Genomic DNA, 12,755 nt, shown 5'->3' on the forward strand with positions numbered 1-12,755 from the left:
TCACAGGGATTCCAGAATGCCAGACTCATTCTAATTGTCCGGAGGACCGCTCATGTCGTCTGCAGAAGTGTGTAGATCCTTGTGAAGACGGAGTGTGTGGCAATAACACAGAATGTCACGTCAAGAACCATTACCCTGTGTGTTCATGTAAAGTTGGGTACATAGGAGATGCCTACAATGAATGTGTAACGTACTGTGAGTATAATAAAATTGCTTGACTCAACACGATTGTCTATTGAAGATATACAGATCATCATCACTGAAGCGTTTTTACTTAATATTGTCCACTAAAGGCCGGTAACACTTATAATTCGTCATCTCACGAGATAAGCGAACAGATTTTCTAGATACTTTCACGGACAAACAACTTGAAACAGTTTCACCTTACTACGTTCACCCTACGAGATAGGTTTTGTTTTTGGCCAAGGAAAAGGTAATTAACTATAAAGGTTCAAAATAAAACTTGTTAAGATCCTGAAACCAAAAGTAGGTGAAAAATGCCTGTTTGGGTTCATTATTCCTATGCAATAGTTTCGCCACAATTATGAAAGATGATTATGATGACCCTACGGTGAAAGATTTTGATGACGCGGGACAAGATGATGATATCTTCGCAAACAGCTGTTTGGGGTTTTGTCCGGACCGCAGGAGACGATAACGAGTCTTGACGTTGGCAGCGATGTTCAATATTTTGTCTCTATCGACGAGAAGATGATAATATCTGGGCGCTTGCAGGGATGTCCAGGATTTTGTTGCGTTAGCGAGAGAAGATGATGTCTTGGTGCTCGCGAGAAATGCTCTCCATTCCGCTGCAATCATGGGATACTATTATGTCTATGTGGTCGTGGAAAATGTTCTCAACATTACCGGATCAATCGAGGACAATTTTATGGTTAGTTCCTATCGGCTTGTGTGGAGGGTTTTGTTAACCATTAGTTCCTTTTCATTGTAAACCTGTTTTAACCGACAAAAGATCTGTTGGAAAATTAATTCTTGCCCTGAAGTATTTTCATTAATAAGCAATTAATAATTAATAGGTACCTACATTTTCCCAAAAGAATTTCAACAATAATTAAGGTTCATAGGATTATTGCGGACATTTTCCATCACGATGGTAAACACAATACACAACGTTTTGGGATCTGGAATCTGATCCCGTCCTCAGGTGAAAAAAAAAAAACACGTCAGTTTGGTTGATACAGGTTCGATTGACAGATGTTCAAAGTCATAGTTTAGCTTTAAACTTGTAGGCTCAATCATGTTTACAGATGTAGCCCACTGATTGATATATTGTACTATTATATTTTTTAGTTTTATTTTTATTATTTATAAGAGTCATAGTCTGTGCACTCCATTGCAATTTGCAGGTTTTATTAACAAGAAATTACAGTAACTTTATTTAAATTATAAACGCAGGGTTACAAAAACCCAGCTGAGTCATTGTACCTTCTAAAAACGTAGGATTTTAATAGTCACGAACTTTAGATTGCATTATTCAGTTATAGCAGTTTCAATTTAATGACCCATGTCAGATTAGCTTAGTCTGGAAGATTCGATCAAAGCAAGAGTTACAGTCAATTATCGAATTTCCCATATAGGGAATAAGCTATACGTAGTTTTGGATCGAAATAACTAAGATTGAAAGTTGGTGAGGTTGTTGCAGGTTCAACTGACCATAAGGAAAACATACAAAAACCAATTCAAGAAAGAAAAACCTTCATACATGTTAATGAAAAGGTCAGTATATTAACACTGGTAATCTCTAAAAATAAAAAAAGTGCTTTTGAGATTTTAATAAACTTTTAACTTAACTTTATAGCATAAAAACTTTTGGTACTTTCCTGTTAAAGGGAACATTCATTATTATCGATGATTTTTTCTCGATATATCGATTTTAACAAATTGAAACATATCAGCTGACAACTACGATAAATATTGTTCAGTTTCAACAAACAATCTTACTAATATTATAAACTAGGTGAAACCCGTCGAAATCGACGGTTATTTTCAAGGCTTACGCTAATTGATCTAACTGCGATAAATTGAGTGAAATTATACATATTTAGAGCATTTAGCATTGTTTAAAGAGTAATAAGTGTAAAAACAATAAATATATTAATTGCGTTAGTTACCGAATATGGTTGATCATTCAACGAATAAAATATTTCCCATACTTTGGAAGAACCTTTAAATAGTATTAAAATCGTATTGGTGGATCATTTTTAGTTAAAAACTTCCCCGATTTCATCAGTGTAATAAAGATTAATCTATGATTTTATTTGAGAGAAAATAACTGCTTGTTGAGGAGACACGTTCTAACTTGAAAGGGAGGTCCATCCGTCACAGTGTATTTTATTTTTTTTCCTTAGTCACGTCGCATCAGTTCATATCGTACTTCTGTGCCAATGAATTACCCTCTAGAATAGTTTTAAGAAATTGGTTGTGGGGATATCTTGCTTCTGAGCCAATGAATTGCCCTCTAGTATAGTTTTGAGAAATCGGTTATGGGGTTAATGTTAAAGCTAAAAGACTTATATTATTTTGTATTGTATAATTTTGTATTGTATTACACATTTGAAAAGGTTTCCAATGCTTAAAAACATGTATGACAATAACCTCACGAACCTATAATGATCTGTCTAGAATAATATGATAAAATATAGGCAAAAGTGGTGAAAAAGGCAGACACCAACCCGTACAATAGATATAAGATAGTTCAATAAGAAATAATTGTTAAATAAGAGTTACTGTGTTAAAAGGATTTTCCACTGATTTCGTAATGGAAAGTTATATTGCAAAATATGGCATGATACAGAATAAAATCATTTTTTAAATCAGAAAACAACATTGCAAATACTTCTTTTGGACAATTCAGTAACTCCCAATAAATGTGTGTTGTTTAAAATACAATTCAAAAATTAACAGCTGTTTCATTAAAAAGTATTATTATCCACATGGACAGAATGTAAACAAATCTATGAAGGGCTCTTTAAGGGCTTCTGGGGCAGAGCCCTAACGGGATTCACTTAGTTTTTCTTTTGGTAACTCATCTAGAGACCAAGACCTTTCTTTGGACACCTCTACCAAGTTTCTACGCCCAGTCGTTCTCTCAAATTAATGGAGACAAAGTTTCCAATCAAATATTTAGATTCCCCCATGTTAATCTTATGGGAGAAAATCCAACTTTGATGGAAGATACTGCCCACACTAATAAAGATTTTAAAAAACGAAAAAGACTTTGCAAAACTACAGATCAGGGCCATTCATTTGACACTTTAATCATCAAAATCGGTCCAAAAATGAGGGAGGAGTTCTGTTTACAAAAATCGGCTTAGCGTATTATATATATAGATGTGAAAGTTTGTCTGTTTGTTTGTTTGTTTGTTTGTTTGAAGTTCAATCACGCATAAACCACTGGACGGATTGGGCTGAAATTTGGCATGATGAAAGCTTACATTCCCGATTAACATATAGGCATATTTGTATGTCAAAAATGCTTTCGGGCTCCGCCCCAGTGGCTCTGTAATTCCCCATGTTAACCTTATGAGTTTTCATATTTAAAGGGAATTAAAGAATTTAGTCAGCTGCTTCAACTAAAAAAGTTGGTTCTATGATATGGAAAAGCATTAAAAAGTTATAAGATTTACCAACAGGGTGCAGCACTATATTTTTTTTGCATTTATGAAAACAGCTAATTTGAAGTAAGCAGCAACAAAAAACTGTGATTCACAATGATAACTGTCAAAGTAGGATTGTTTACAGTTATGTTTATGTTTTTCATTTCTTGAATAATTTGTGATATTTTGTGAATTATTGATAATTTATTTTTCTCTTTTGAAGTGGTAGAACATTATGGCTATGGTAGATGTGTAATACTATAGAATACTGTAAATTTAAAAAAGCAAATTTTATCAAACTGTGTCCTCCCTTATTGCAAACACAAAGCTTGGGTATAACTGCAATAAGCATTTTATACTTATATTCCAACCCCGTACGAAGGACGGGTACTTTGCTAGTAATGAAATAAAACTGTTATAAAAAAATAACCTAACATAACTAACCAAACTTGCTGTGTAACATTTAAAAATTCCGTGTTTAACTTGCCTATTCCGTTATCAAACCGATATACCGATATTAATGAACGAGATGTCAGCTGACAACTACGACTAAAGTTCTTAATGTTCAGTATCAAAAAAACAATTTAAAAATATCATATTTAAATGAAGCTATCTAAACTAACCTTACCTAACCAACCAAACTTGCTGTAATATTTCCAAATCCCGTTTCATATTACTTAGGCCTACATGCCTTTTCTGTTATCAAACGAAATTTTGAAATGGCAGCCCTACAGCAAGTTTGGTTAGTTATGTTAGGTTAGTTTAGAACAGTTTTACTTATTTCTGGATGCACATAATATACTATTTTTGCCTAAACTAGATGTCAATTTGTAATTTAAATGTGTTTGAAGATATTAAAACAGAAGGCATGGATCGTAAAGGAAAACAAAAATATCGATATATATATATCGACAGAGATCAGATCGATAATAATGAATGTTCCCTTTAACAGGAAAGTACCGTCGCTTTATATTAATCATCTTTCTATTAACTGTATAACACACAGCAATTTGCAAAATAGGAAGTAATATGTTCTGGATTTGTAATTGCACCGTACTTACTTTCAAGACGTAAATTGGGCAGAGTTGTATTCATAAAATTTCTTTATTTACTATGTAAGTGTTTAAGATTAAGTATGATTTGAGAAAATACAAGACAATATTTTGAAGCTAACCAACCAGTAAGTAGGTGAAAGTCCATTTATGTGTTACAGAAACAATGGTGGGACGCTCTTAGACACTGCATTGATCACGGAATGAAACTAGCGACAATCGAAAATGATGACGAGTGGAACAGTTTAGTTGAAACTGTCGGCTGTAAGTAGATTTTTAAACACATTACATTAAATGATTGCACAAACATGACAGTATACCAGTATAAATATCTATCCAATCGTAAACACTTATTTTTTTTCCTCCCCTTGTACTCGTACCCTAAACTGTATAAATGTGTTATGCATAGTTTATGAAAATTGTATTCTATGAATACTTACTGTACTATATAACCTAAGTATACCTCATGCACAAAAAAATTGCTTTTCAAAGTGGTATGTGTATGTGTAGCTTCATAACTACAGACGACACCTGCTGTGGTCAGATTTTGGTTAAATTTGGTTGTGGAATGATCATCAAACCTGAAATAATCTCATTGAATCACGTCAGCAACGATATATTTTATAGGAAATTGTTTTAGTTTACAAAATTTGTTAGAATTTGAGGTATTTTCAATTCTATTTTGTAATAATTATAATCTAGTTTGTACATTTAACTTGGTTTCATAAAAAAAAATCTATTTATAAATTAGAATAGCCTTGGGCCCATATTCTCATAAAAATTTTGAAGTAAAATATACTCCCCCTCAACATTATTGTTCCCCAACATTATTTTTCTCCTCAATACATTGTTGGTTTCTATCTGGCCTCAACAACTTTTATCCCCATTGAATGCTGAACACTTAAGGAGAAGAAAAAGAAGAAGAAGTAAAAGAATAAGAAGTAGAAAAAAAGAAGAAGAAGAAGAAAATAAGAAGAACAAGAAGACGAAATTTTTAATAATTTTAACCAGAAAAATTTTCATTGAAGTAACTTTTTTCAGGCAACCTTATTTTATCTAGTTGCTAAAACAAATATTTTTCAACTAACCTGAAAATGGGCGTTGTTATTTCTTATTCCAAAACTATTCTGAAGTATATTCTGTAGATGCCCGCGTTTTATTTTAGCAAATTTCCCTGTTGGTGAGTAGCTATTACCGTAGGTGGCACAGTCAGACCTGGAGTGGGGAGCGATATAATTTTTCAGTTTAATGTTCCTAGAGGCAAAAAACACTATTCTTTCAAATTTGTATAGATAAATGAGTTTTTCGTCCGATTTTGATTAAATTTATTTTGGTGATGTAGGGCGGATGAGTTCGTGAACCATCATGATCGGACTATGAAAACAGGGTTTTGTGGGGGTTTATGGGGTAAAAACTGGGTTTTCTCGTTTTTTCGTCCAAAACATAAAATTTTCTAATTTATCTTGAAACTACTTTAAAGAGCTTACAAAAACAAATAATTTGGTGTATTGAAGTGTTTTTGTACGGTTATAGGTTACGGAGAAAATTCAAAAAATTGTAAATTTAAAATTCCTATGCTATTCTTTTGGAGAATAGGTAAACTGTTGTTGTTTGCTTGTTTACGGATACATATTTTGATGACAATTGTCAAATTTATTTATTTTATACTAAGCTATTCATATGTTACTAAAAAAACACATTATTACCCTCCCTGAAGCATCATACAAATGTAACCTCCTACATAATGTAATGTACCTCCTACATTAGGTATTTATTAAACCTAATGTTAGTTAAATACATTTTATTTGAAATCCAATCAGGTAAATGGAAATTTGCTTAGTCTGCAGGTTTGCTGTGGCAGGGTATTTTACGCAAAATACAGGCCTATAATATATTATTTATTGTTATCAAAGTGTACACAACCATAAGTCCTAAATCTTTTAGCATTTTAGTCAGCTGATTCAAATTCTCAGAAATAGGGCCCCAAACCACTAAAGACATACCACTGGAGAAACGATATACATAGAAATTTATATATATTTTTATATATATTTATATATATTTATTTATATATATTTATATATGTTTTTACCTGTAAATCAAGTACGTGATTTCGTAAAAATATTGTGTTTTTGGTGGACGATTACGTTTTATATTCTTGTATTTTTCAACACACCACTTATTTCTAAAAACAACCTCCTAGAGATACTATGAATTAGTAGTCACATATCAATTTCCATGTCGGTCCAAAGGTATAGTATGAAACACTGTAGCTAGACTTCCTCACAATTTTCATGTCAAGGTAATGGGGAAATTGCGTGTTAGTTTGCTTATACCGTATATTTTATTCCACCTTAGGATATAATATCGTTTATGTTGACAGATGCAGATGAAGATGTATGGATTGGTGGTCATGACTTTGGCAAGTATCCGAATTTCCTATGGATATCCACTGGACAACGTATTTTATCCCATTGGAAGGGTAATGAGCCTGTCGGCGATTCTAATCACTGCTTGACAGCTTCCCATTCGGGATTTGTTAGCCAACAATGTAGCGATGCTCGTAGATTTGTATGTGAACAAAGAAAAACCGTCACCTGAAAAGTTAACTCCTATACAGCCATTGTAATTGGTATTTTTAATTCCCATTAAAATAAAGAGAATGTGTAATAACGTGATAATACAACTTTTACCTTCTCCCCCTATAAATGGTATACAGTGTGATTGAACGGAAAGGTGTAATATATTTTTTAACATTATAGTAAAGTAATGGGATTTGATATATCAATAATAGCCATAAATGTCTACTCTTTTAAGCTATTATTACTATTTTAACCCTCAAGGGCCCACGAGGAGTCATATACAATTCTTAAATAGCATCATAGGTCAAGTTTGGTATCAAATTCAAGGTTTTAGCAGAACACAATGTCGCAAACTCAAACTAGAACGGAAAATATTTTTTAAATAAAAACCTGTTTTAAAACAATAGATTATTTACAATTACCTTCACCTATAATAATCATAATGTATTATTATCAATTGCATGCACCCCACGTTTTTCGTGTTAATTCTTACAAACTCTCCACATTTTTATAAATTATTTTCTACATTTTAGTGCGTTTAAAAACGTTTTGTTTAAAAAAAAGGTTTTTATTTATAAATTATTTTCTACGTTTTAGTTTGTAATGTGTGTGGATGTTAAATCTATATTAATCAAATATATCTGATTAAGGAAGAAGCATGTGGGAAATCTAAGGTTTACTTGAGTTTCTTTTCATATAATTATGTATTAGATTGAATGAATGGCCTACCTACTACTAACTATAAATATACCAATCTAATTAACTTATTGTTTACTTTATAGAATACTAAACAAAAAATAACAATTGACATAATTAACAAACACCTTTATATCTGCAATCAGATTTTTTATCTTTATTTTGAAATGTTTTATTGTATAAAGAATCTCTTGGGAGCAAATGTTTGTTGCAAATGTGTGTGTTTGGGATAATGTTTGGTTAAATTTAAGTATTTACAGCTGACTAAAATTAATTGATATATTTACATTCTTATAGAATGTAAACATGGAAAATTTGGAAGCCAAAGGGGCGTAGCCCAAGGGAAATATGAAAATCTATATAATTAATACGCTACATGAAACTTTGTCGGTTGAACTCCTCCGCCATTTCTTAACCGATTTTATCCATTGACGTCTCATTGGAAAGAGCGTGTCGCGTAGATTTGCAAACTGGCCTTACATTTTTGAAAGAGTTCCTTGGGCTCTGCCCCAGTGGCTTTGAAAGATCCCATGTTATCCTTATGAAGAACATAATTGTTTACATTTTGATCAGCTGTATAATTTAATTGCTGTTATTTATTTTTCAATTCAATGAAACGCATTGAGTACATTTATTTACTATTTGAGTTTGTGTAAACATAACCCCCAAGACGGATCGTATTAGTATGGTTGTTGTATCTTAAATTTGTGTATTTATCGTTGTTTTGTGTCGCTATGACGGATCGAGTTAGCATGATTGTAACTTAAATTTGTGCATTTATCGTTGTTTTGTATAGCTATAATTTGTTTATTTGTTGTATTTCCTTTTAAATGCCTCTGACGCGACGACAACGAAACATAGACAAGAGGCGTAATCGTGATAACGACCGCAGCTACAGAACAGTGGCGCGTAAAGGGCGTTATTATACATCGATGGTAGGCTTAACTTATCACAGTCAGCACCTGACCCTGGACAATCTCAACTATTAAGTTACAAATGCGCACTAACACTACCCCAAAACGACTTTTCGTTCTCAATTGGCCCTCTATCAATGACCTGTATTGCCTGTACAACGAGGCACTTTGAGAAGGAGAAAATCGGCCGGAATGCTTTAGGTTTATCAACAACGAAGATAAATATGATCTGAGTTACACACTGGCAATCTTTGAGTTGACTCTTTTAAACTCATTGTAAATATGACTGTTATTCGTTTTGAAATAAATCCTGTAATACTTTGCAATTGCTCGAATTCGAGCAACATGTACACTAGTTAAATTATATAATATTGCATTGTCATCCACTTGTGAGCTATGTTTCAAATTTCGAGTTTCTAGCTCATCGGGAACTTTGTTTGAAATTGATATAAAACTTGTAGGAAAGTGAGCTTATAAAAACAAGCCCATGGGGCGTAACCCAAGGGAAATATGAAAATTAAATGATATAATATTGCATTGTCATCCATTTGTGAGCTATGTTTCAAGTTTAAAGTCTCTAGCTCATGGGGAAGTATCAACATTTGCAAGAAAGCGAGTTAATAAAAACAAGCCCATGGGGCGTAGCCCAAGGGAAATATGAAAATTAAATGATATAATATTGCATTGTCTTCTATTTGTGAGCTATGTTTCAAGTTTCAAGTCCCTAGGCCATCGGGAAGTTAGTATAAAATTCATTGCAACATTTGTACCGGACAAGAAAGCGAGCTAATAAAAACGTTTTCAAATAATTCTCAAGATAAGAGTTGATACAGCAATGATTAAAGAATCTCAATTATTTCCTATATCCATGTATAATTTATTATTACAACTGTCCACAAATATTAAAACAGACTCAGTATAGATCATAAACATAAACAAAATGACGTAACTTAAAGAATCCTTACTAATGATATTAACATGGTTTGACAGTTCCATTTAAGTAATGTTAAATATATTAAATGTTAAATACATTAAATGTTAAATATATGAAATGTTAAATGTATATTTAATGTTAAATATATATTTACATCCGAGCGAGTGACATAATTTATTTATGTTTATGATCCATACAGTTTCTGTTCTAATATTCGATCATAGTTGAACCAGCTGTGTGGAATTGTGAAATCAAAATTCATTTGACAGTAGGCCTAAGTTCTGCTTTTTTAAATTTTTTAACTTTGTAGCATCAAATTTAAAATAAATTTAATTATTTAATTTAAATAAATTAAGAGCATCTCTTGTGATAATGAAGACATCATTTTGTTGCAAAATGTTAATTATAATTACCCAAAATTGTGTTGCAAGTGTTAATAGGTTGTATTAATGTAACAAAATGTTGTTCTATCAACTTATAACTAGGTGTACAATGCAGTTGTCTGCTTGCAATATTGAGTGGAGCAAGCATATTTATCCAACACTTTCCAAAGTCAATGCTCCATCTGGTTAACGTAAATGGGATGCATACTTGCAGCATCCAAAGTCGATGCTTCATCTGTTTCTCGTAAATGATATCTCTACTTGCAGTATCCAAAGTAAATGGTATATTTGGTTCACATGAATGGAATATATTTTTGCAGTATCAAAGTCAATGGTACGTCTGGTTTATGTAAATGAAATGTCTACTTTTAGTATCCAAACTCAATGCTGCATTTGGTTTACGTAAAATAATTGTCAACTTGCAGTATCCAAACTCAATGGTACATTTGGTACTCAATGGTTCATGTAATGAATTGTCTCCTTGCAGTATCAAAAGACAATGATGTATTTGGTTTACATTAATGGAATGGCTATTTAAAGTATCTAAAGTCGATGGTATATTTTGTTCACATAAATAAGACACCTATTTGCAGTATCTAAATTCAATAGTACGGCTGGTTCACTTAAACAGAATTGTCCACTTGCAGAATCCAAACTCAATGGTACGTTTGGTACTCAATGGTTAACTTAAATGATTTGTCTCCTTGCAGTAGGTACCAAAAGTCAATTATATACGGTATACATTAATGGAATGGCTATTTAGAGTATCTAAAGTCAATGGTATATTTTGTTCACATAAATAAGACACCTATTTGCAGTATCTAAAATCAATAGTACGGCTGGTTCACTTAAACAGAATTGTCCACTTGCAGAATCAAAACTCAATGGTACGTTTGGTACTCAATGGTTAACTTAAATGAATTGTCTCCTTGCAATATCAAAAGTCAATTATATACGGTTTACATTAATGGAATGGCTATTTAGAGTATCTAAAGTCAATTACCTTATTCCGGCAACCATAATTATTAGTTAGTAATTTTTTGTTAAAATTCCAACTTTACTCGTTACTCAACTATATAAACTCGATTGTTCTTCCCTTTTGTTAGTGTATTGATTTGTAATGTGGTAGTTTATGCGATTCGTTGACCATTATGTCATGTTGACCATTATACCAATAAGGCCAATGTTAATTTTCTAAAAATTTTATTTCACGTAGAAAAAAGCCTTTAATCCGATTTGTATCATTTCAGATTAACACCTTTCCATAGTTGGTTATTGTAGTATATTTGATTATTTTGTATTCAATATCTTATATATATAAAAAAAAAAAAATTTTCCGGGTTCGTTTGACTCTTCTGCAAGACCGATTTTCATCATTGAGGTCTCGAATTGAAGGTATGCACGTACAGATTTGCCATCAAGCATCGGCATAAAGGTATCTATAATCCCACTCGACATATACGTAAACGAAATTTGCTCCCCGTGTATTTCTTATGGGAGGTAAATTTGGTTTCTCTTTTCCGAGTTTGCTTCGCTCTTCAACCCGACCGATTTTCATGATTGAGGTCTCAATTTGAAGGTATGCAAACACAGATTTGCCATCAAGCTTCGGCATAAATGTAACTATAATCCCACTCGACATATACGTAAACGAAATTTGCTCCCCGTGTATTTCTTATGGGAGGTAAATTTGGTTTCTCTTTTCCGAGTTTGTTTCGCTCTTCTACCCGACCGATTTTCATGATTGAGGTCTCAATTTGATATGCACGCAAAGATTTCACATCAAGCTTCGGCATTACCGGCATTCATCTAAGCTATTAGTTATTCAAATCGGACGAGTTTCAAGCAAACGCAAGGTAAACAACCAACATAAAAATGATTTTTCATAAGGGTTTTCTATGATTAAAAATCAATCCCTCCAGTATTGTTTATGTTTTTGACTCAAAATAATCAGCAAATTATATACTTTAATTTGAGCTATTGATCGTTTGAACCAGTTAAGCTCAAGATACTGGATTACTCAATCAAAAATCATAAACTTGATTATTTCTTGGATATTATATTTATTTTAACGCTGCGGAGCAGCATGGGTCCTCTAGTATATTTGTAAAACAGCGTTTATCGTAGGAAACCGGATTTGTATAAAATGTAAATGTGTGTTAGTGTTAGTGTGTGTGTACATCACACCGTATCACACCACGTCTGTGACGTCATATCAGGTGATTTTTAATAAACTCCCATTGGCTGCCGCGACCACGCTATACCTGGTATCTAACCACTACGTCAGTCCGTCCTAATCAAGCAACCGTTACACCTCTATCCCGGTCCGTGCAGCCCGTGGTATTAACTAATTATGTAGTTATTATTTTCACTAGTACCGTCTCCCGTCAAGTTAAAACGTCATCACAGTGGCGACGTAACAGTTATTATGACTCTACTAAATTTCATGCAGATCACATGAGCAGTTCAGGAGGAGTATTTGTAAAACAAAGGCAGGAGTGTAGTATAAGAGCTTCACTCACTCCGCTCAAAAAATATTTAAATTGCCGATGGTAATATGTAAAATACCAACCCCCC

General features: G+C 32.7%; 1 protein-coding gene across 7 annotated transcripts in view; it reads left to right on the forward strand.

Moving 5' to 3' along the window:
• LOC128982006 (vascular endothelial growth factor receptor 1-like) overlaps positions 1-12,755 on the forward strand; it is a 137,284-nt gene that overhangs the window by 60,848 nt on the left and 63,681 nt on the right. Inside the window, exons 12-15 of one of the 7 annotated variants that reach the window (XM_054401040.1) lie at positions 7-195; positions 1,664-1,737; positions 4,831-4,933; positions 7,053-7,341. The exons of the other annotated variants lie outside the window; for them this stretch is intronic. Of the exons in view, the coding sequence (XP_054257015.1) occupies positions 7-195; positions 1,664-1,737; positions 4,831-4,933; positions 7,053-7,270 (584 nt within the window). The 3' untranslated portion in view covers positions 7,271-7,341. Of the gene's footprint in view, positions 1-6; positions 196-1,663; positions 1,738-4,830; positions 4,934-7,052; positions 7,342-12,755 lie in introns of those variants that run through there. 7 annotated transcript variants of the gene reach the window in all.

This window comes from Macrosteles quadrilineatus, unplaced genomic scaffold (assembly GCF_028750875.1).
Source record: "Macrosteles quadrilineatus isolate MER2022 unplaced genomic scaffold, UCM_ALF_1.0 Scaffold_77__1_contigs__length_550361, whole genome shotgun sequence".
Classification (NCBI taxonomy): Eukaryota; Metazoa; Arthropoda; class Insecta; order Hemiptera; family Cicadellidae; genus Macrosteles; species Macrosteles quadrilineatus.